This window comes from Melospiza melodia, chromosome 3, assembly GCF_035770615.1.
Source record: "Melospiza melodia melodia isolate bMelMel2 chromosome 3, bMelMel2.pri, whole genome shotgun sequence".
NCBI lineage: Eukaryota > Metazoa > Chordata > Aves > Passeriformes > Passerellidae > Melospiza > Melospiza melodia.
In genome coordinates this window covers 101976180-102001477 of record NC_086196.1, presented here as the reverse complement: position 1 = coordinate 102001477, position 25298 = coordinate 101976180, and the positions used below count along the sequence as shown (strand labels likewise).

Below are 25298 nucleotides of genomic sequence, written 5' to 3'. Positions count from 1 at the left end.
GACGAATGGCAGGCTTTGCACGCCACTCAAACGCTACACTTTTAAACGTTATTCTTTACAATGTTAACACACGCTCGCTGGGGCATGGAACCAGCTGACGTTTCGGGTCCCTTCCAGCCCCAGGCTGCTCTAGGGCCCTGAGTCCCGCCAGCACACCACAGCACAGGACGCGCTGAGCGCAGCGCCCGCTCCCTCAGCCCTTTATCCGCAGCGCGGTGCGCGGCGGGGCGCGGGCCGGGCCGGACGTGACGCGGGCGGGGGCGGCGGCGCGGTGCGTGCCGGGAGCGCGGTGGGCGGTGGCGGGCGGGAGGCGGCGGCCGGAGGGGGCCGGGCCGCAGCGACGCGGTTCCTGTCGCCCACAGGGGCTCCCCTCCATGGCGGTTGCCGCGGGAGGCCGCAGATAACCGGCCGCGGCCCCTCTCCCCTTCCTCCCTCCTTCCCTCCCCCTCCCCGCCCGCCGCCATGCCCGCCCGGGCCCCGCCGCCCCCCGCGCAGCCCGCAGGTAAGAGACGGCGGGGGACGGCTCGTTCCCGCCGGGCCCGGCCGCCGAAGGGCGCCGGGGACCCCTGGGCGCTGCCCCCGGGGCGCGGCGGCGGCGGCCGGGGCCTGTCGGGGCAGCGCCGTCCTTGCCGTGGGCCCGCGGGGGAGGGCGGCGGGCCCGGGCGGGGCAGGGCAGGGCAGGGGGAGCCCCGCCGCTCCCCGGGCTCGTCCCGCCGCGGCCGGAGCGGGGCTCGGCTTTGTCCTGCGGCGCGGCCCGCGCTTTCCTGGGGTTCAGCTGGGAGAGGGCGCAGGGATGTGGTGCAAGAAGTTCAGCTGTCCTGTGTGTTTGGCTTTTCCTGACAAGCTTTCTCTTTCGAGGGGCGTAGAGTGTGTCTGTTGCTAAATGCATCTGGACATGACAGGCTGAACAGAGTTACGATAATTTAAGTACGGCGTTTTTCTTTTTGAGGAAGAGGTAATGTCGTTCTGAAATGAGGCGGAATTGCTTAAATGCTGTTAGGTCCTGACGCTTCGGTTTGCTATGAGAAGTGTGTACTTGGTGAACCAAAATATAATTTTTTCTTTAGAGAAGACAGTGCCTTAAAAACAACGATTAAACCTTGGGATTCCTTCACAGTGTCAGTAAACTGGCCTCTTAATAGTGACAGCCCTTCCTTCCATCTTCAGCACAGAAATGGAAACCGGCAGTTTAATGCTCCTTAAGCAAACATCTGTTCATAAATGACTGGAGTGAGTAGAGAAACATTGCTGACAGGAGCTGCGCTGGGTTGGCTTTACAAGTTTTGTTTCCATGCATGGTTTAGAGCCCAACATGCTTCATTAGAACTCATTTTTCAGCTGTTGAGCCCATGGTAAAGTGAGTTTGATGGATGCTGCTTTTTAGCTGGATTGGTCCTCGGAGATTGAACAAAATGAAAAGTATTTCCTCCTTGTTTTATTCTCTGGACATATATGAACTAGACTTGGAAAGGCAATTAGCCTACTTTAAAAATAAAAATGGTCTGTTGTGTTGTCAGCACAGGCAGAGGGTTGCTCATGCAATGCACAGGTAGCAGTTTCTCCTCCTGAAGCTGGAGCTGTACCTGGAGGAATGTGGCATTAATTGTGGGAGCCTGGGGAAGAGTTGGAGTACCTGTGGCTACTGAGGGCTTGTTTTGTTTATTTTAAACAGTCATGTCCGTAAGAATAAATAGCATGAATGTGAGAATGAGACTTAAAAATACGTAGAAAAGCTAATGGAGCTCTGGTGTTTTCATTTTGCACTGATAGTTGCATAAAGTACACATTGTATGACCTTTTAAGGTCATGTGAAAGTATGACCTCTTGTTTTTATTTCCTTAATTTGTTTATAAGTAAGCAGTTGAAGGATCTCAGCCTCATTTGTTTTTTTAATGTACTTTGTTTTTGCTCAGATTGTGTTTTTGTTTAGCAAAGGATTTAATAGGCTATAAAATCTGGAGTTCACACAGTGAATCATACTTGTGTCACATATTGCTGGTGATGAGGGCTCTATGTGATCTCTACATTTCTGCTTAAAAACTCCACCAGTAGCTTACTGAGCTAACACAAGCCTTTTAACACCTTAATTACCCAGAGTAATATTCTGAAACTTTCAGTGCTTAGAAAAGACTTGTCTTTCACAGTGGAAATAATAGAGCACCTTAGATGGACCTCAGTCAGCTCTGCCTTTTCCTCTTGAAATATTCATTGAGCTGTCCTTGCAGGGCTGTGGTGGTATCAGTTGGAAATCCAGTGGTAAAGAAACTGATGCTCGATCGAGTTGTTTTCACTACACTCTGCAGCATAATTTTCTTGCAGATACCATTATCTCTCTCGACAGAACGTTCATTCCTCTCTGTGCTATTGTGTTGTTTGACAACTTAAACTGCTTCTTTGTGAACATTTCAGCGCAATGACATGCTCACCCTTTCATGGGGATTCAAAATACTTATAATTTTTCTGGATAGTTAAGAGAAGTGCCTTAGATCCTACTCATTCCTAGGTGTTAGAAATTTTGTCTGTTAGATTTTCTCCTTTGTGCAAAAAACCACACTGAGTAAGCTGCTGCTATGCACACACACAGAGAAATAAAGCCTTGAAATGCCTTGTTTGGAAACTGACAGTCTCATTTTCTGTAGACTTTCTTTCATGCTAATGTCTTTGGCAATTAAAGTTCTCAATTGCAAGGAATATTTCTGTATTGGTGCCACTTGCAAGGTGATCTAAGAAATCTGCTGTAAAGCAAGTAATTTGGGTTTTTCAAATCCAAGAGCCCTGTGTTGGGAGAGCCACAGGGAAGGGCAAATCCTCTCTTCACTTGACTGTGTTTGGAAGTAGGGTGAAGGAAACGTGACACCTCAAGTTCATATGTCTGTTGATAAGCGATGGAAAATAGATTTTATTCTTTGGAGTATTAGGTGTCCCTCCTGTATTGTGTTTTTAATATGAGGTAATGTCTGTAGGTGGGATAAATGGTGAATAAGTAAGTCTGCTCCCTGGAAAACAAGCAGTGAGTACATTTGCAGTAATGGGAGCAGACCCATGGCTGTTTTCCTTGTGCCAGGCTGTGGGAGAAGCTGTCACAGCAGAGTGCAGCCCTGGGCAGCTCTGATCCACTCTGTGCTGCAGCCTCTGTGAAGTTTGAAGGGTTTAGAAGTGATGGAGATCACACTGCTCTGTGGGCAAGTCTCTGAGAACACTTGACCCTAGGTAATCTAGTTCTAATACTTTCTAATCTAGCATCTTTTTATCCTAGTTTAGAACACATTCCCAGCTAGTATGTTTGAGGGTAACATCCAGAAATAGATTTCTCACTGAGTTAAGCACTGTTTTAAAATGAATTTAAGAAACCATAAGAATGAAAACATCTGAGTTATGTGTTACTTGTAGCATCTGTCTTTACACATTGTGTGGCTGTGTGCTGTGTGTTGGACACAAATGCTGCATTCCACAGAGCCAGACTGTAACCTGATTGACTGTCCCAGCCACCTGTGTTTGCCCATATGAATTTAAGATGTGCTTGTTCTTACAACATTTTCCCCACTTTCTGTTTTCAGATTCATGTACAGCTGCAGCTGTTAAAGCATATCAGTAGACTTTGAGTCGAAGCATTTTTTTGCTTATAGTAACTTTGTGGACAACCTGGTCTTTTAGGTTTGGCGAGTAATGCTATTCTTGGTTAAAAAAGGAGTTTAATGAAACAACAGAACATTCAGATTCATATTTTCCAACAGCTCTTCTGATTCTGCAGCTAAGCCAAAATGAAACAGGAAGAAGTGGAGCAGCACAACTACTGATAATACATGTTTACTTCTTTATATAGTTTAACAACATTTAAAATGGAAGTGCTTATATCCAGGATCTGTTTAAATTTCTCATATGTGCCACCTAACTTGGTCCTCCTGCATTGTCAGTGATGAGAGGAAGAGCAGCACTGTCAAAGAGGTTTGAATATGGAATAGGCTGGATTGTCTAGGGGTGCCTGGTGTTTAATGCTAGCCTGGGGAGCACAGGAGAACAGGAAGAATGAGCTGCCTGAGATTAGTGCCAGATTCTTGGTGAAGCTGTCCTGAGTTCTGTTACTTTAATGTTCAGTATACATACAACACTTTGTAATAGAAAGTGTCCAGCAAATTTAGTGTTTGAAACCACAGTAATGTATGGTGGAATTGATTAATTCCAAATGGTTGGTAGTGAGAAATAAGGCTTAGATATATTTGCCTACTGGAACTGGAGAATATTGTTTTCCTCAACTCATCCATGTCCAAGAAAAGGTGCTCTGAAACTCCTGCTTTGGGTAATGGGCCTTCTGGCTGTAGCAGCATTAAGTTCAAAATCGAAAACATTGATTTCTTGGAGGCTTTATGAAGTAAACATTTTCTTGCTCTATTTTGTTTGCTGGTAACTATTTCCAAAAATAAAAGTAAGCTTATTAAACCATTTTAAGAACATATTGACTTCAGCCTGGACAGACTCTCTCTAGAGTGGATTTGGATTGCAGAAATGCTGTACTAACAGACAGGCTCTCCTCATTTACAACTACCATTCTAGAAATAAGTTCTCAGGTGCAGAAAGACTGGGAATCTGGTTTCCATTGTTCTTAAGCCAAAGAAAAGGCAAAGAGATAATGGAAAAGGATAGCTTTTCCTACTGGAAGCCAACACTGTGCTGTAATAAGAAGTCTAAATCTGGTCCTTACTGTGATATTTTTGGCATTTGCTAGAGGAATTCCCTTGCAGTAAGAGTTAAATGTTCTTGGAAAGATCAGATGCTAGCAGCTAATGACTTGAATCCATCTCCTTGCCATTGCAGGGCTTTTGCTGTAAGGTGTTTCAGTAACATTGTAATTTCTGTCATGGAGATCTTGATTGTGCCATTTCTGATTATTGTGTTTCCTGTATGCTTTAAGGAGGTGGTTTGCTTAACTCAGCTTTTCTTCAGAATAATCCACAGCTGAGAGGTTATTCATTGCTTTGCTTCCTCTCAAGTTAAAGGAAACATTCTGCCTTACAAGGGGTTTCTTTTGAATTTCCATGCCTCAAGTGTTTCTTTAGAGATACTCTTTGAGACCTCCTGATTTTTTAGGTGTTATGTAAGAGCCAAACATGCTGTTTCAAGTCTTGCCTTAGAAGATACACAGAGAAGGAACTATTTATACCTGCTTTTGTGTAGTGTAATTGCATTGTTCTCTATGCTGCCTAGTCTTTGTTAGGCTGTTGCTATTACTCTACAAAAAGGTAGTGAACAAGGATGTGATCTGTTTGTGAGGAAAGCACATATTGTTCCCTATTTACTGCAAACAAATAAGCAGATAGCCTGGTTTTGTTGTAAATGTTTTGAAAACCTAGTTAGTGATCAGAAAAGGAGGATTTGCATTTTCTCTTTCCAGTTCCTTGCCTATCAATTTTTTTTTAGCATTACTGATTTGTTTTCTTTTAATGTTTCAAATTAACTTGAATTGCCTTCTTAAATGCATGTGACTTGAGAAAAAAGGTTTGAACCTTGAATCTTAATTAATTAAGCAGCTTTTTTTTCCTTTAGAGTACAATGTCAATATGTTTTGTGATTGTATTGGTGAATTGCATTTATAGTATGTGAGGGCATTGGTGAATGGCATTTATAGTATGACTTACACAGTGGTCTCCTGTTTGTGGTACTGAAATTTTTTGAGAAATCCCTTGATGGTGAGCTTTAGTATTTGAATATAAAGAAGCACATGGAAGAAAGAACTAGCATTTCCAGTTTATAAAAACCCAACAAGCAAACAGGTAAAAGAAAGAAATACAGAAAATGGCATCTGAAATTAATCTGAAATTCTTTATTTTTCCTAGAAAACCTTGCTACAACCACGTGCCATGAGCAATTGATAGAAATCTGTCTTCAGTCTAATCTTAAACTGTTGAGATCTGCAGAAGTTACTGGCATTTGTCAGCATAAATCTGTGTTTGTGACTAAAGCAATCCACTAAACATGAACACTTTAGCTGTGTCAGATTCCTCACCTCGGGGTGTAACGTCTGATGCCAGAAACCTGGGTTGTTACTTATTACAAATCACAGAAGTTAGGCAAGTTATGCTCTGTTACACAAGTAAAGGCTGTTATAATTGCCTTCAAATCACAATCCTTATGATATAGTGTACTGAAAAATTGGTGGTTTCTTTTAAGAAGTACATATTTATAGAATCTATAAGTGAACAGAGTTAACTTTATACTAGACTTTTAAATTTGGTCACCAATTGGCTCAAAAACAAGATGATGAATAATCCATATCATTGGTCATAGAACTTGTTCAAATTCTACTTTGGGTTAAATCACATTGTAAACATCACTTGAAATACCAGGTTTACAGGATAATGTAGCAGAATGTCTTGACCAAGGATATGTCTGAGTTGGGTAAAAGGACTACAAAAGATGAAGCCACAGTGCCAGCTGTATTTGAAATGCCAGACAAAGCAGGGATTAACTAAATGAAATAAGGAACAAAGTATTTGTTCTGTCAGACCTGTGGGTTTTCACCAAAGGTTTCAATGGACAATAACTGATTTGGTTTCTAGCTGGCAGATAGAAAACTTTTGGAAGTCATGAAAGAGGACCATAATGAAATTCTTTCTGAAGAAAACTACATTAAGACTATAAAATACCCATGCTGTTTTATATTGTGAGGAGAATTGGGATTATGCCCAGTTTAAGAATTTATCACTGATTAGTCAAGAGGAGGGGGAATACTATTATGATTTTTTTCCTTTTCTTACAGTTTGAGTTCTGTCAACAACAATTAAATTGTGTCAGTTGTAACCTTACACTCATTTATAATGCAGATTCATACATTTTGGAGCTCTCTGTTTTTGGCTTTTAAAATACAGCAGTAGCATAACTGGAAATACCTGACATTTAAAAAATAATTATACAGAAGTGCATATAGTTGGTTAGGCAGTGGGTTCTTGTGGATTAAACACATAGTAGACTATCAAACTTGTGATCAAATGTTTAAAAGTACAGTTAATGTTCCTTGCAGATCCTGTTTTGGCAACTGTTACTGAAATGTAGCTGGAGCATTGTGCTGCTGGACTGCTGCTTTGTAAATGGTCCCTGTGTTGTTTTAAAAGTTCTTTGAAATGAAAAATTGAAGGAAGTTTCTTCTGCTCTATGTCAGAAGTTGCAGGAGAGAAAGTTTTTAAATGATCAGACATCTTCCTACACATTCAATTGGGTTTTGGCTGTTTGCTTCAGCTCCCATGCAGTTGTCTTTGTCCTGTGCTTATCCTTATTATTCTTGTCTCCCCTTTTTCATGTTAACTGGAAAGAAAAGGAGTCTTGTGGGTAAATTCCCTGTGGTTGTGATGCTTGTTCCTCTCACATTATTCAGTTTGTTTTCTGAAACTGCATATTTGGGTTATTTTAGATCATCCTTGCCTCCAAGGATGTTCTCAACTCTGTTGGGATTTATTTTTGGCTGAGGTTAAAATAGTCATACAGTAAATGGTCAACCAAAAAAGGGGTAGAGTTGTTATGATGGATAGTATATGAATTTTTCTTGGGATATCTTACGAAAATGAGATCCACTAAGGTAAGGTGGTGTAGTTAGTAACACAGACCTGAATGTGATATTTCAAATTACTCCAGTGAAAACCAACCTCTAAATCTGAAAAGACTTAAAACACATGGTTTTTGATCAACTATACCGACAAGTTTTTCTTTTAATGGGAAAGTTCAGAAGTTTAGAGTGAGTGAAGCTCTTCTCTCAAATAAATACCTTGTTAAGCAGCTGGTGCTGAGTAAGCCTATGTGGGAGCTTGTTGACAACTTAGGCTTTATTCTAAACAAAATTCCTTTGCAGTTCTCTTCTGTTTGCATGTTATGTTACAAATTACTTCATGCTTTCATCTGATAAGCATGGTGTACTTTTGTAACTGCAAACTACCCTTTCAAAAAGAAATTTTATGTTAGTCACCTCAAGGATGCCAGTTTCCTGGCAAATATCAAGTGCTTGGTATGTTGTGCTTGAGAAGAACTGCAGAGCTCCATTTGTTGCTTTTTTACCCTTTGTGTGCTGCTCTTGAGGTGCTTTTACAAACTTGTTTGCTAAAGGCACTGGATATAAGGATCATGTTTTATCTGTGTTGCAGAACTAGTGTTGTAAAGTCTGCACTTATTCTGGTGGTTAGAAGTTCAAATATTTGCCAGTATGTCTAGGTTGTTTCCACTCTTTTTCTGTAGGTGAGGCTTAGTGTTCTTGTGGTTCATTCATGTCAAGTGTCATTTGAAATGGAGAGAGATTGGTGTGAGCTCTTCTTTGAAGGGTTTGAAGTTATGGACCAGTTCAGTGATGTGTACAACTGTGAATTTATACATACTAGTAGTTATTGTTTCATTAATTGCACACAGCATTGAAAAAGTCAAGCTCATTCTTTAGGAAAGAAAATTTTCCATCCATACCTGGCTTGTTCCTGCAATGGTTTGCAATGTTAAGACAGAGAAAGTCCTTAATCTGTTTCTATCTAGGCCATGGGAATACTTTCTTCTTTCTTCTTTTCCCCCTGTGGTTTAGTGATTTGTGGTTAAATATTTTATGAATAATCGTGCTCAGCTCTCTTTTTGAGAATAAGTTTTGATGAAGTGTGTTTGGCTCTAGGCTTTACTGGTGGCATCATGATGGCATTTCTCAGCTGGTTCCTGAGACAGAAGCAGGCTGGTGGCAGCAGAGATGGAGGCAGTGTGTTGGCTTGTGGGTGGGAAATCCAGAGAACAGGGCAACCAAACTGAAACCCATGGATTGGTAGAAAGAGAGTAGGGCAGCAGGTCATAGCTAGTGGTTCTGACAGCAGTTCCTTCCTCCACTCCTTCACCATTTCAGAGCTTATGGAAGCACTTTTTGAAGTCTTTGACAGTGATGAAGGTCCCTTGTGTGTATGGCTGTTGTGACATTGTCCATGGAGTGGCTTAATGCCTGTCACACACCTGAGCACCCAAGGAGGGTGGCAAATCATGGACCAGGGTCACTGGCACTTTTGTGAACTGCTGGGAGGTAGAGAACTGATGAGTTAAAACTGAATTTAGTTGTGCCAGTGTGTTGCACCTTGAAATTATCAAGGTGATAATTTCAGCACTGTCTGCTGACAATTTGATCATGTAATAGTTTAGAAGAGACTTGAACTGTCCCAATAGATTCTTTGTGACCTGTAAAACACATGGGTTTGGGGAGTGTTTCTTTCTGATACCTAATACAGATATTGACCTATATACACACTTTAAAAATGAGGCATGAAACTGTAAAAATGAAATATGTAAGAAGATGAAAGCTAGCCCAGTCCTAACATAGCTCTGTTTTCCCCTCATACAGAAATACATTAATGTTGAAGCAGAACCAAACAATGGAACCAGACATTATTCGAATGTACTCCTCATCCCCTCCACCACTTGACAATGGAGCTGATGATGATGATGAAGATGAGTTTGGAGGATTTTCTGGTGTGAGCACTGCTGGTGTAGCTTTTGCTGATTTTGATACAGCGGACTACAGTCATCCAAAGGAAGAGTTTATACCCACAAATCATTTCATCCCACTCCATGATTATTCTGACAATGTAGCTAGCATTGCAACTTTCACATCTGTTAAAAATGGTAAAGATAAAGACTGCATTGCAGAGCTTCCTACTCATCCTAAGGAGCTTTCTGATATGTCAGCTACTAGTACTATCAAAGAAAAATCTAAGTTTAGAACTTCAGGTACCGCTTTAGAAGATGTAAACAGAAGGGGGGAACAAAGAGACAACACTGGAAAATCAGAGGGTTTTTCTTCTCATGTGGTTAGAACTGGTGTAACAGTTGAGAGGCAGGATGAGCAAATAGATGCTTGTAATGGTGAGAAACTTCCGTGTCTAGAGATTCTAACAAATGGATTTGCAGCATCAGACTCTGTAAATCCTCAGGGAACAGAAGATCTAGACAGTATTGGTGACTCAAAGGGACTGAAAACTCTTAGCACCCATAGTACTGAGCAAAATTTGAACTCAATGCCTAGCTCAGGTGAAGATGTTGCAGATTTTGCTACCTTCTCAAACAAAACCCCAATCCATTTAGAGGGAGCAGAGCCTACAATATGCAGTGTTCTTAATGAAAGAGACTCAGTGAGCATTCAGGAGAACAACAGAATAAACAGAGTAACTCATAGTGAAGAAGAGCTTTGCATTTCAGAAATTAGTTGTGAACAGGGTCCCTCAGCACTGGAATTTGCAATTTCTAGTACGTCTCAAACAACTGGAAGTTCAATATGCACTACAGAGAATGGAGAGCACAGTGGGAGGAGAAGACAACATCACATAGAGAATGGCAAAGATTTTAGTAGGTCTGAGGATTCTTCAAAAGCAGCAGACATCAAGACTGATAAGATCCAAAGCCTCAGCTGTGATCCTGCAGGAGACAAACTGGGTGGTGATGAAGATCTCAAGAATGGTGGAAGTAGCACTGAAGCTGTAGTTTGCAGTGACAAACATGATGATGTGTTTGGTGACTTTGGTTCAGTCAGCAGTGCATCTCCCACCTTCAGGAATGCTGAAGGCTCAGTAAATGCTCTCGATTCAGAGAGAACTCCTGAGCAGCCCGCACACGTCAGCGAACCGAACGAGGAGTTTGGTGAATTCAGGGACACGAGTACTGTGTGTCAGCAGCCAGCAGGTTTGGACCAAGCTGAACTAAATCAGGCTGCTGGCACTTTAGAATGTGATACTACCAGTAAAACTTCTGGGGTAGACTTCCAGCATACTACTGAGGTAGAAAATGGTGACGATACTGAATTTGGAGACTTCGATTCGGTGCCAAAACCTCAAGATGAGAGTGTTGCTTTCCAGGACTCGGATGACTTTGCGGACTTCAGTTCAGCAGGTTGTGACCAGGCCACAGACTGGAATGCTTTTGAAGATGAACAAAAAGACAGCTGTTCTTGGGCTGCCTTTGGAGACGAGCAGGCTGGTGAATCTCATCACAGAAAGGAGACGTGGCAGTCACATAGGACAGATGTGTCTGCCAGGAGCGATGGCCCAGCGTTCCACAAGACTGACAGTGCTGCTCTAGCATCTTTCCAAGGGACTATCAGTAAGCAAGAGCTATCACCTTCAGTTCAGGTAAGAGTTTGCTTTGATTTTCTTCAGTCTTGTTCTGCTCTTGTGCATACAGTTCTTCCTGGTTCCTGCTTCTGCGTACAACAAATATTTGAATAGTCCTTGTTTGCCTTTCAGGAGAGATTTAATGTGCTCTGTGAGGTGGGCTGGCATGAAACATTATGCTGTGTTTGGATCTTGCAGATCTTTGCAGCACTGTTACTTCCCACAGACAAATGAGCAAGGTGTGCTGGAACTTGTAGGAATGTGTTTTGATGATTACATGTGATCATTTACATAAATTGATCAAAGGAATAAGCCAACATGAACATTTCAGGGCCTGTGATAGTTTTTCCTTTTGCTTCATTGTTTACTGCCTTTTGGGGAGGCGCTCTGTTGCCTTTTTGTAAAATAGTGGTGTGACCAGAAGCTGGGATTACTGGTTCCCAAAATTTTCCATCACCATTCTCTATCTGGGTTTTCAAAACCTGATTAAAAATGATGATTTGATTTGTAAGTAGTTGTACTAATTCACTTAGAGCAGACAGCATGATAAAACACAAGCTGTGGAATTCTGTCTTGGGTATTCAAACTCCTGGGAAGTTAACTCTTTAGAAGTTCTGTTAGGTATTAATTGTGGGGAGCTGCACATTCTAACAACATCACAGAGGACTGGTGATTCGTTAAAGCTGCTGCTATTTCTAATTAGAAGTTTCCAGGAGAGGGAAGTAAATAGGTTTATTTCTTACCACTTCTCCTATGTTTTCTGCTTTCATTGCTAAATATTCATTAATTCCTAATTAGTTACTTCCTAAACCAGTCATTTTGAGATCTGTGGCTATTCATTCAAAGACTTTTTTTTGTTAAGCATTTAATAATACTTTTACAAAATCCAGAACAAGAATTTCAGTTTAGAATTTTCTTCAAAGCTTCTTTTTGTTCAAGTCATTCCATGTGAGTAGTTTGGAGTATGCCCTGTCTTTTTGAGGCGTGCAGCAGCACCAGCAGTAAAGGGTGTTAGTGCTAATATGTGTCTGAAAGGTTTGGATCTTCTCTGGCAATAAAAGGAAATGAGGTAAGTCCTTTCTTTCAGGACCTTGCTCAGTGACAGCCCTGCCTCTTCCCATTTCCTACCAGTGACAGGTGAAATGGCTTTTCAGGAGGTTGTGCCAGCTGGAGCTCTGCCAGCATCAGCAAATGGAATGGAGCATTTGGGACTTAGCACTGATTTCTCGTCACGTTAAAAGCTGTGAGCCTCAGGTCCTTGCTCTTCCTGCCTGCTGTTCCGTGCAGTGACTAACACTCCAAACCTCAAAGAGATTTCACAAGCCAAAAAGAAAAAGGCTCCTGAGTAAACCTGCAGGCAGAGTTTTGTGTCTGTGTCAGACCTTGCTTTATCACCTGAATGTGTTGGTCCATTTCTTAAGCTGAAAGCACAAATCCATTGTTACCTATTCACCCATAAAATTAGAGAATACTAAGATTATTGCAATTAATCTCAATTGTTTCTCTTGCCACTTGAAAGACTGTCCAGAATCTGAGAAAGAAATGGGGTGGGGAGATGATTCTAGTAAATCATCCCTTTTTTCTTGTAATTAATTAATATTAAGGGCTAGCCTGAAGGTTTCAAATATTTATTTTCACCTAAAGTTTTCTGTGATTTTATGATAGATTTTCAATAGAAAACACTTCTGAATGTAGATATTTATAAAAACAGAACCCTCAGAGGCTCTGTAATTGTTTTCCCTCCCCAAGCCTGCCTTAACAAAAGATAAAAGTCAAGTAAACTGGAAGTTCCTTACTTAAAGTCTGCCATGAAGTCTAATTGTAAAGCAAATTTTAAGACTTCAAGTTTTTTCATTCCTTCTCTTTATGCTACAGTCAGTTGTGACTGTTTGGATCTGAAGTGATGTTCTTCTTCCTCTGCCAATGAGGAAGTACAGCTGAGAGAATGTTTTACACAAATAAACTGGAGAGGAAGTTGAGCTGGACATGTTTTCTCTGTTGCAATAGTTTCCTTAGCCTTGCAGTATCAATTGCTACATTTTTTTTCAGTTAACTCTTAAAGCAGTAGTTATTTTGTAAGTGCTTGAAGTTTCAGAGGGATCTACTAAAACTTTTTTTATATTAAAAAATCCTTGTTTTAAAATTAAATAGTAATTCTGTTTATAATCCAATGAGCCACAGTTTGCTAAATTGCTGTTAGGAACAGAGGTTAACTAATGAGCCAGCAGACAGCCTGGTACTCTGAGTGCAGAAGCTTAGTAAAATTAAACTCAGATTTTGATCAGCTTCCTTGCTGTCATTTAAGAGGTTGTCACTGAGGTCAAAACACAAAATATGGCATTTTAAAGTAGTTGCCAATCTTCTGTTTGGCAGGTATTAAACTTGGTTCTGCAGCTGTTTGATGCAAGAGCAGAAATACTGGCAGGCAAGATAAATCTGGTGAGAGGGAAGAGAACAAAGTTTGTTATTACCCAGCCTAAAGAAGGGTAGGGAGGAGGAGATTACCTGCATCAATGTGTTGCTGGCAGATCTAAAAAGCATTTGCTGTAGCAACCCAAAGGGAGCAGGCTGTGTACAAACAGTGCATGTGTTAGACACTTGAGATAGATGGGAAAATTGAGATCTCAGCTTAGGCTAAAGGTGAGCTGGGATCGTTTACAAGGTACTGAATACACTTGATCAGTGATGGTGAGGCTGGGAGAGTCACTGTAATGTGGTGATGAAAGAATCCTGAATGGTTTATAAACAGAATGATCCTAATGGAATTCTTTGCAAAAGCAGAAAATTGAAAAGGCTACTTAGCCAGCAGCAATGCTGTTTAAATGTGGAAATAATGTATACAGCAATTTTCATCCATCAGAATGCAGCATGAAAGCAAAGTTATTTATCAGTAGCTCAAGTTTCCATTGAAAAGGTCTCTATGTATTTTCCTTTGTTTCTTAGTTTGTAGATTCTGAATGCGGAGATGGCAGTAAAATATTGTGCTTTCTGAATGCAGTCTTGATTGCACAATGTATGTATGATGGGCAAACTGTTTAAAGACTGTGGATTTGGTATAATCTTTAATTAAAAATAGGCTTTGCTTCAATTCAACTACTTAATACAGTTTTTATTAGAAAATATACAATATAAAGGATGAAACTAAGAGGTGGGAAGTTCACAAAAATTCCCTTATATAGTCACATGTAGTGGCAAAAAGATCATGGTCTTTTCTTCCTTGCCTTTAGTCTCAGGCTCTCTGAATTCTGCTCACAATTTGCAGTGCGGAGTGCAGGATTTGTAACATGCTGACCTGTTCTGTTCAGTGGTTCTGTGTGGAGGGGAGAGGAGGAAGGGCATGGTGTGCCCACAAACTACCATCTGAACCCATATTAATGCTGCATATACCTTAATCCATTTAGTTTCTGTCTGCAGCAGAAAAGATCTAATGCCTGCTTTCAGTATGGCTGCACTCTGCATTGGAGATGTGCCTTTGTGTTCAGTAACAGATTCAGGATGTAGTTGTGGGTGAAATGGTTGATCCGACAAGTCTTGAGCAAATCTGCACAAGCATTAGTCCTTTCCATGAAATCTCATTGCACGCTACCAGGTTTTGTTTATGATGAATATAAGGCTTGTAGGGCAGCTTTTTCCATGAGATAATGCTGAGCATTAGTCAGCTGAGGGGGTTACTCTGCTGCATTAAGAATATATGTGTGTATATATATATATATAGGATTCAGCAGTGAGGCACAAGAGCAGTAATAATCCATGGTAATGGTGTGGGTGGGGAATATGGCTGTGCCTGCCTTTGTGCAAGGAGCATGGGCATCTCCAGAGCAATAGGAGCTGAAGAAGGGCTTGGTTGGAAGGCCAGATCTTACCTGAGACTTAACAAATCCTGGCAAGGGGTGAAGGAAAAGGTGAACAGTCCTCCAAGTGGGTTTTAAGGTTTTCCACTTATTAGAGAGCCTGTGCAGGCTCTGCCTCTTTGGATTAATCAGTGTGGGCGAGGCACAGTTACTGAGCCATGAATAGGCACCCAGACAAAGAAAGCCCTGGATCACTGTCATTTGGAGTGTACTCTGTCGTGGGCAATGAGCATCCTTTTGGAGAAAAGTAATTATGACCATAAAGACTTCAGCCCCTCAGTTCAGTAAGGTAAATTAAAATAGAACTGGCTGCTTATGTAAACATACCCTTTTGGAAAGGTTTGGGGGTTTTAAGTCCACAGCACAGTTCTGAAGTATTTGCAGTAAATATCAGTAAAAATCACACTATTAAAAGTAGCCAGTAATTGCTGGTTTTCAGAACAGACTGGCTAAGGGGAATCTTGCAAAAGAAAATAGTTTGAGAGAGGGTTGTTTTAGCATTACTATTTATGGACAAAATTATTTTCCATTTTGTACACGTAAGTGTCATCTGCTGTACTTCCTCTCGGAGTCTGACTGAAAAGTTAGTACAACACCAGTAGGTAACAACAACGTGACAAACTGGAATGGTCAGTGAGTTTTATGTATTCACAATAAATAACTGTTAAACTGGACTTTGCTTGCATGGAAGATGCAATATTTGGTGCATTCTTCAGCTGAGGGAGAATAAATGGTGAAGGTTCCAGCAGGAAGGAGAGAGACAGCTTCATATTTCTAGCCTGAACTTCCCTGCAGTTTCTAACACTCAGATCAAGCAGTAAGAAGAGCAGAGAAATCTTAACTTTTTTCCCCCCTTAAGCCACTACATTTGCTTTGCAGCTGAGCTCAAAACTTTTATAGTTATGCTTTTAAAATGGGTTTGGGATATTTAGGACTAACATTGTCTTCTTAAATTCTTTAAATTACTGTTTAAAAAAAATCTTGATTCTTCATTTTATGTTGATGAAGGGTTTTTTAGCTCTTGTGGCATCCTCTTTCTGATTTGCAAATCTCAGTTTAGGATCAGTGTTTCCATTATAAATTTCCCGTGTAAATAAAAACGCATATTTCAATTCAGTTTTTTTACATCTAAGAAATTTATGGCACTACCTTATACTAACCAGCTTTTAAAGTGGGGATGAAGACATGCCATCACATTTGAAACATGAGAAGTTAAACCAGTTTTCTTTGTAAGCTTTGCTTCTCTTTACTCAGGAGTTTTTCTGCCTGCATCTGTTCTCCTATTGCTTCTGAGGAGGTGTTGCCTCCTCAAAGAAACAAATTGTTGCTATGTGAAAAGGAAATGGATTCATAGTTTATACAGTCCATAAACTGTTTCAAAGAAAAAACCATCCTCATTCCATTGAGAACGTAGGGATTTGTTCATTTGCTTGTGGGGTTTTAGTTAACCATTTAGCTTTGTTTAATGCTTGAGTCCAGAAAGTTTTGAGGAAGTTGATTGGTGTGCTCCCCATGGGGACTTACATCCATTGAAATTGGTTCTTCAGCTCCCTTGTGTCCTATATGGTCATGAAGTTTAGCTCTTAATAAATCCCCAAACCCACCCCCCCAGAATACTCCAAGAACATCAATAAAACTGTCCAAACAAAAACCCCAAATACACCCAGCCCATGCACACACATGGTGAAGGTAGAAGAGTAAATGGCTACTTAGCTCTTCACAGGCAAATGTGTTGCTGGAAAATGTGGTTTGGTTGTTAAAAAAACCCAGCAAAGAGAACTTCTTATTTAACCTTTATTGTACTAAAATAGTCATAAAAAGCTGTGCTAGGCACTCTGAAGAACAGTGAGTTCATGATTTAAGTTAAATAAAATCTCAGTGGTTAATAATTTTCTTTTCTTGGCCCCTGAGCTTTGTTCTGTCATTTTTTGAGAACATTCATTCAGCTTTTGAGTTCCAACCAGAAGCCAGTCATGTTCATATGGACTTTATTCCTTTCCTACTTTATATGTTTAGCATTTTGGATCTTTCATAGGCTCATTTCCATCTCCTTTAATATGTTTTTTCTTTTATTACTTTTCACAAAAGCTTGAATATCTAAACATGCTCAACAATTTATCTATTGCACTGGTTTTATTTATTCTTAGATCTTCCAGTGTTGTGTTTGGTAGAGGCAAAGAGCCCAGAGTTTGTGTTGCTTCCTCTGTGGCCTCTTTTCTTGGCAGCAGGATGAGGAGGGTTGAAGGAATGCCTCTGGTTTTGACTCTCCCCTTCTTAAAGCACCTCTGGAGGCTGCCAGAGCAGAGATGCTGTGGGATATAAGAGATTTCCTCAGGGAAAATAAGGGCTTGTGTTAAAAATGGGGCTGTGCCCTCCAGTGGAAAGGGGAGAGGGTGGAAGGACAAAGTGCCACTCCACTCTTTGAAAGGGAGTTCACCTGGGTGAGTTCTTGTGTCTGCTCCACAGCTTAGATGGGACCAGAACTGTGGAAAGAAAGAAGCAAGACTGGCTTTTTTCCACTCTTGCACACAGAGTTCCCCTAAACTTTACCCACAGAAGCCTTACAGCAGTTACATGGTGAAAACTGCCATTTGTGTCCACTGTTTCTGTAGTGGGGCTCAAGTGTGTTGTTTTTATGGCAAATTTTATTATCTCCTCTTTTGGTAGCTCTGAAGAAAGGCAGTGCCCTGTCACTGTTGGGTTCATGTGGGGGCACCTGGAGAGGATTTGGTGTGCTGGGTGGTCAGTGAAGAATTGCTGTGTTGAAGGAGTTTTTGGATTCTGTGACCTTGTGGTGGAGAAGAAGAAAAAACAAATTGTGTAAACCAAGTACTTTGGGCTTTCAGCTCTGAGGGATGGATCTTGACCCCTGTTTAATTACCACAGAGATAAATTCTAATCTTGTGGTTATGCTTATTTTTAAAAAGCATGTCTGATACTTTCTTTGGTTCTGGTGGTGATTACCACGTCTTAAGTGTCTGCCAGAATGCATTTACAAAAACTATGAGTCTTTAAATTTATTAATAAATAAATTTACTCATCTATTTATCAGCTGTTTGGAGAATCACAGCTAATGTTTAATGGCAGCTGTAGCCTTTTCACATCTTCTGTAAGTGCCTTCAAGAATTATTCTTCTTGAATGGCCATGCAGAACAATCATGTATCAGATACTTTTAGTGACATGAGAAGTGGACAAAAATTATTGGTTTCTGCCTTTTTTTTTTCCAGAAAGACAGACATGACATTACTTCTGGTCATGTACAGTATTTTGTTGCAGTCTGATTTATGCAACAATAGATTAGAGTTTGTAGGAGGTGGACATTTACACCAGCTTTAAAATCTTGGTAATGCCCTTAATACCTGGAAGCTGTGACTGCAGGATTTCATCACCGAAACAAGTTCAGTTGCTTTGTAATTTCATTACAAAACCAAGTCCAGCTGCTTCCATTGCCACTGTGTGGAGATGTGTGTTTGTGCACTCATCCCTTTGTCCATTTGCACATACAGAATTAATTATTCTGCTTTGCTATGGAAACCATTCTTTGTCATATAGAAATAAGGGCTGAGCATCGCTGGGAATTTAGGAAAGATGACAGGAAGTGTAAAGAATGCTATAGTTAAACTGTTCCTGAAATTTTGGCACAATTCTTAAACTCAAATTTGAAATGTGACACTGACTGAGATTCTGCTTGGTTCTTAGAGATGTTCTGTTAGTTCTTTCATTACCTAAGCAAGCATATTTTTAGTCACTAGCATGTTCTCAAACATTGATCCTTTTCAAGAAATGTGATGCCTTGCTGTCTCTGTGATCCAATGCCATTCATCTGCCTCTTGCTTTTCCCTGGGGATTTGTTCTCTTGCTGTATTACAGAAATGAAGTAGGCATCACCTGGTAATGTAAGATAAGGGGAAGTGATATATTGTAGGCAAAGTTAAGATTTAAAATTGAAGCAGAATATGCTTTAGTGTGTTAAAGCATTAGGCTAGAATCTGGAATAGTGTTTAGTTTTACTTCCTAAAAATGTAAGGTGGTGTCTTAGTTCTGGTTAACAAACAGGAAACAGCCTACAAGTATTGCAACTTAGTGTATGGCCAGAATGACTGAGCATTGAGAGATGATTAAAAGAAGAATTGCTTACTGTAGAACATGGCTCATTATGGTCAGAATTTACCAGAGAGGTAATGAAGAAGAAAAGAAAAAAAAAAGGGGGGAGGGTGAGTCAGGTATGCTCTGAATTCAGATCTTTGCACATTTATACATTATGGTTTACAAGTGGCTGTACCTGGTGGCTGTCCCTCTCAGCCATTTCTTTCCCAGGCAGTAAAACTGAAGAGCTGATGCTCTAAGCCAATTCATTTTCCTGTTTTTTGCAGTTAGAGGCTGAACAGACAGAATAGTCTGGACAGACTCCATCCCAGTTCCTGACTCATCATCCCAACTCCAACACAGAATCCAGATATTCTGATAACATGTTTACTTCTGTTATGTTTGGTGATGTACATGGTCAGTGAGTTGCTTAGCTGAGATGAGAGACAAGACAAATTTTCAGCTAGAAGTTCAAATAAGAAATGTTGCAGATAATGATTGGAATTGTCAAGCAGATATTTTGCTGCATGAAGGTTTGTCCCAGTTGTATCGATTGGCCTAACTAAAATAGGTAACTTCCTCCTACAGCCTTGCTTTTTTGAACTTTAAATCATCTCAGTTGTAACAAAACCCCTCTGTTTGGAGGCCTATGTGTGTAAATTGAACATTGTTGCTGGAATATGCTGCATCTCCACAGGAGGGCTCTGCTGGCACAGCTAAAGCAGCACATGCTGTGGGATGCTCCTGGGATTTCCGCCTACTCTGTTTCTTTTCCATTTCCCCAGTAGAAAAGCAGGTGCTGGAGCTGCTGGATGCTGCCCTGTGTGTGTTGCAGCAGAGCACTGGGAAAGTGGTTGTTGAGGAACACTAAACTAGAAAGATGGAAACACTCCACTGAATGCCAGGCTTGTGTCTCCTTTCCTTAGCAAGAAAAGAGATTCATGTGTTTCTGGCAAAAATGAGTACATTAAAAAAGGCTTTAATTTAATTTTTACATATTTACATCAAGGTATTTTTACCTTTCAAAAATACCATTGAAATTGATATTTTAATAAATAATAAAAGCTTGATGTTTACCTGTTTTTAATGGGTTGAAAAAAAATTCCATATCATTAGTACATCTGATGTCCCAAGACCGGTTAACAGAGGTACAAGAAGCTGAAATCCTGTCTATATGGAAATACTAAAGAGAAAAGAGAAATGTAAGGGAAGAACTTGAAAAGAATAAAGCATACTATGCTTGTCAGAAAAAACAGAGGGATTTTTTTGGTTTTGTGAGGGCAGGAGGTTGTTTGACTTTTGTTTTGTTTTTCATGTTAGATCCATCTGCCAAGGCCCAGTGCATGATTTGGAATTAAAATGTCCGGAAACCATTATTTCCAATATATGCTGTTTATATTGCTGAGACATTATCCTTATATAGCCTAAATCTTGTTGTGTGCACTTTCTGGTAATTTCTACCAGAGTGACTTTGGACACTTCTGTTAGAACTCACTTTGCAGAGGGCAAACAGTCAATGTACAGGATCCTAGCCTGTATTTGGTGTTTAAAGAGTCTTGTGGTCCTCTGGCAGTTAATATTTTGTAGTAAGTGGAATCTTGTGTTAGCTAGAAGTTGTTTTCCATCTTGCTGTAATATTGGACTTACCTTTGTAGCAGTTAGCAAAACTTGACATAAATATTTTCTCTTTGGTATAGACAACATTGCTAAGTCGTCTGGAACGAATATTTGAAGTCTGTTTTCCTTCCATTCCTGTTGCTGAAATTGAAGAAGAAATAAGTTCCTTGAATCATTTGCTGGAAACAGGTGAAAAACAGATAACAACTGAGGAGACCTTAGGAACTACTGGGTAAGAAACCACAGTGCAACAAATATAAGATGAACTTGAAACACATATGACAGTAATTTAAAATGAGGTGTTTGCTTCAAGTATTTTGAGAAGCCATCGAGTGAAAATCAGCTATCTCTCAGAATTCTTGTTTTCAGTGACTACATACACCAGGAGTACTTCACTTAGCAACTCAGCAGCCTATCATCTTCTTTTCAATTATGTCTCTGAATTAACCAAATATGTCTTATTAGTTACACTTGCTATAAATTACTGTATTTATTCATGTAATGATGAAGTCTTAGCTGGCTTTGTCCTGCCTGCCATGGACATCATTTTCCAGTAAGAAGTCTGAACTATAATTGCTCTGAGAACACTGCAGTTTTAGTTCCCCTGGGTATTGTGCTTGGGCATAAATTCAATTGGAATGTATAATAAGTCACTTGCATTAAAAAACAGAATAAGTATTGGAGGCTGCTAAGCTGTATTTCTGAATGATAACTTGATTTATGATGGGTTGTGCAGGGAACTGATGGATGTGTGGACAGAGCTGCAGGACATCCACGATGCGTACGGACTGAGATACCAGTGGGGTGGCTCCCACAGCAACAAAAAGCTTCTGTGCTCCCTGGGAATTGACACAAGAAATATTGTGAGTCTGCCAGTAAAACTGCCTTTTTAAATAAGGAAGCTGCTTTATATGTAGAATCAGGTGGAGGTGTTCTGTGTGAGTGCCTTCTCCTAATTGCATCATTGCACAGGACATGTTCATGACTGTTCATTGTTCATGACTGACCACCTGGCAACCTTTTACAACCCCTATTAATGTCAAAAGTTGCAAAAATGAGTTTTTAACCATTGTGTTATAAGTAACATAGCATTTATTCTGTGATACTAACCTTATTCAAGTTACGTAGCATTGAAAAACATTTCCATCACTAACATAGAAGAAACTCTTAAGTAAATTCTTTGTTGTTTTATCAGCTCTTTACAGGCAACAAGAAGCAGCCTGTTATAGTACCCATGTATGCAGCAGGACTGGTAAGCTTTTTTTAGTATTATTTTTTGTTACAATTCCAGCAACATCATATAATGAAATATATTCAATGACATTAAATACCAAGTGTGCTGAAAGATATTTTTGTGAGTACAGTTATGGCTTAGGCATCAGTAGAAATGCTAGAAAAGAATTGCCAAATAAATAATTTTCATTATGTGTGCAAGCAGATACTTGATTTTAAGTGAAAGAAGTATTTGGTAAAAACAAGGAGAAGATAAGGGTTGTGATTTTTGCTGGTCTGAGCAGAATAAATGCTCTTTTTTTCTAAAAAAACAGAGCATGTATATATATATACACAGAGAAACACACCTATGTTTTCATATGACCATCCACAAATGGAACAGTAACAAAATACTTTTCTTTGGTTTATATTAGGTTGATTTAATTACGTAGGGTAATTTTATAGAGTGAATTCTACAGTTTTCTGGTGCATCAAGGTCAGCTTGTGTGCTTCTTTGGATGTTGACATGGTATTCTGATACAGGTAGTTAAAACAACTCTGAGATATTGCTTTTTTCTTCCTGTTTGTGAGCAGGACTATGTTTGCAACACATGCAGTTATTTTTTGCAGCAGATTGTTGTTGCTGATAATTGTCTCCTAAATTTTTTTATATTTTTGCACACCATAAGCTGGATAGCAGCAGGAGTAGGAGTAAAGTGGCTTGTTGCTTTCTGTTTCCACATTGCTTTCTGTGTTTCTCTGCTGTCCAAAAGAAATTATTGAACTGGTGGGTAAATTCAAAGCTCCCCTAATAAAGTGTAGGAACATTTGTGGGACAGTGGATCTTGGCAAGTGACTTTCTGAAAATTGTTTAAAATGCTGTAGTTGCAAATCCCATGCTTTTATTTGGGGGTTTCTCATTTTTCTCAGGTGGTTGGCATGTCTCAGTGCAAACTTTGGGCTTTCTGTAGATCTTCTCTCCCTACATTTTTTTCAAGCTCAGATTTCAGACATTTTTCATAATACTATCTATATTTTAAATGTTTGCTTAAAATTAAAATATGAGTTTATTTTCTTAATGCCTCTTAATGCATTTATTGCATCTCAGTAATTATCATTCTGAAAATTGATAATTTGCTTTGTTTCTTTTGGATTACTTAATTGTTGAAATGGAATGAATGCAGTTGTACTTTTGTGATGGGTCATTTGATATTTCTGGAATAGTCTACACACAATTGGGAGGAGAAGACATCACCTTATCAAGTAACTGTTTTCTCCAGCTTAAATTACCTCACTGAAAGTTGAAAGCAAGCTCCAGCTCAACACTTGGGTTTTTGTTACTAGCTCTAAAATGTTTCTTAGGCCTAAGGACCCACGATGATTTTCCCCTGCTCCATCTCAACACAGTGAAAGTGTCCCAGAGATACATGGTTACCCCCAAGCCCTTAGTTGAGGGTAGTACTACCTAGTAGTGTGTTCTAGTTTTTGGCATCTGCAGTTCTTGAAATGTCTGTAAATGTGTGTGTCTGTGTGTGCAAGTCATTTTTAAAAATCAGATTATTTATTTAGTTGTTTGTTGTTTGTTTATTCAGGGTATGTTAGAACCTACCAAGGAACCTTTGAAACCAATATCTGCAGCAGAAAAAATAGCTTCAATAGGACAGACACCTCCTGTATCACCAGAGATGAACACATGTGCATCTGATCAGTTCCAGGTAAAAAAACAGGGAGAGAAGGGAGAGCAGAGGCAAAGAAAGAATGAGGGAAATAATGGGGTGCATTGTCTCTTTATGTTTAAAATATCTGGATGGTGTATTCAAAGACACCTGTATGTAAAAGGCAGCTATTGGTTGTGCCAGATCGAAGTCCTGCTCTTGGATCTGCTTTTCATGTGTGACTGGGAGTCCCTGTGATGAGGCTGTAGCAGTTGGTGGCCACCATTTCAGAGTCCTGATGATCCTTACTGTTACACAGCAGTTTGCTCTCAAAGGCACTGGGCAGGTAGACAGATTTATATGTAATGTGAGACTCATCTGACCTCTGGCTAGGGTTCTTCATCTTTGCTTATTCTGGAGCTCATTTTTGGAGGTTGTTCTACGTGTTGGTTAGCACTCAGTTTTCTGAATGATGCTATTTACATTTATACTGTTCAGGTTCATTTCCTTTTGCCCTTTCTTACTTCTTCAGAGTATCATGCAAAGCAGCCCAGCTGCCCCAAGAGAGATTTTTGGTGTGGTCATTACAAGCATACATGTCTGACTTTTTGATTGTATGAATTCTCTTGGCCCTTTGTGCCAGATTTATTGAATTATCTGTTACACACAGTTGCTTTGCTGGCTTCTCTATCTTTAAAGTCTGATACAAAATTAATTCAGAGGAGTTTGGGAGTGAGCTTTTGAATTTCATGAGTTCTTTGTTGCTGTTGTTTTGATGTAAGGATATTAGAAGAGCACTTGAATGCCATGCATGCTTCAATATGTGTGGTTGTCAACAAGCTAATGGGATATGCAGAGATACTTCATTTTCAGTGTCATTACAGTGATGCTCAGTACATATTCAGACTCAGCTGTGTCCCTCCTTAGTGCAGGTCTTGTTTAATCCACCCAACATCTTCAGGTACCTGCTATGCTCGTGACTTCTGATTGAAGGCATTCCAGAAAGGATTATTCTTGGGCTACACTTAACCTTAACACTAGGTACTTGTGTAGTGATGTTCTTGCAGTCCTTGTTCTGCCACACTGCAGAGCTCTAAGTGTGACATGCTTCTAGCAGAGGAGAATTCTTTTTCATTATTGAGCAGCAGTTTGTCAGTGGGCTCAGAGCTCCCATTGTTTTATACAGCAATACACATTTGGTGCTTCCTGTGCTGCTCCTCCTATGCAGTGGAACTGAGCAGCTGAAGTGGATATAGGAAAAGGTAACATCAGTGCAAGCAGTCTGACCTGAAGAAATCTCCTGTGTGGTAAGAAAGTAGGAACATTTCACTGTCTTTTTGCAGCATTCAAAGTACCCTTTTTTACAGAGGAGGAAACATAAATGAAGCCATATACTAAACAGTGTGGATAGCTGAGAGAGCCTGAAGTAACAGCATCTCTGACAAGTGCCATTTTCTCAGTTGCTTGACAGTCATAGTGCTGAAAATAAGAACCTCTACTTACCAAAGTCTCTCTTTTTCTGTAATTATGAATTCCTGCTACAGAATTTCCCATTACTTGTCACAGTGGGATAATCTTGACCTACAGCTTGTTCTGATAAGGCCATCTCTGTTCAATAGTTGTGGTCCATGAATACATCTGAGAAGTTTGTGTGCTGTCTGTCTGCACTGGTGGCATTAGGTTAGCTTTTTCAAAAAGACAAACACTAAAATAAGCTTTTGGGGAAGAAATGGGTTAGGGATTGTAACCATTCAGAATTCTAGGAGGCTACAGT

General features: G+C 40.0%; 1 protein-coding gene across 3 annotated transcripts in view; it reads left to right on the top strand.

The window, feature by feature from the left end:
- Positions 1–403: 403 nt before the first annotated feature.
- Positions 404–25298, top strand: part of AFTPH (aftiphilin) — a 42352-nt gene continuing 17457 nt past the window's right edge. For 2 of the 3 annotated variants that reach the window (XM_063152317.1, XM_063152316.1), the window contains exons 1-6: positions 405–502; positions 9341–11120; positions 20738–20889; positions 21394–21520; positions 21853–21909; positions 23462–23584. In XM_063152317.1, the coding sequence (XP_063008387.1) occupies positions 9351–11120; positions 20738–20889; positions 21394–21520; positions 21853–21909; positions 23462–23584 (2229 nt within the window). In that variant the 5' untranslated portion in view covers positions 405–502; positions 9341–9350. Of the gene's footprint in view, positions 503–9340; positions 11121–20737; positions 20890–21393; positions 21521–21852; positions 21910–23461; positions 23585–25298 lie in introns of all 3 variants that reach the window. The other variant, XR_010027180.1, reaches the window with a different exon arrangement.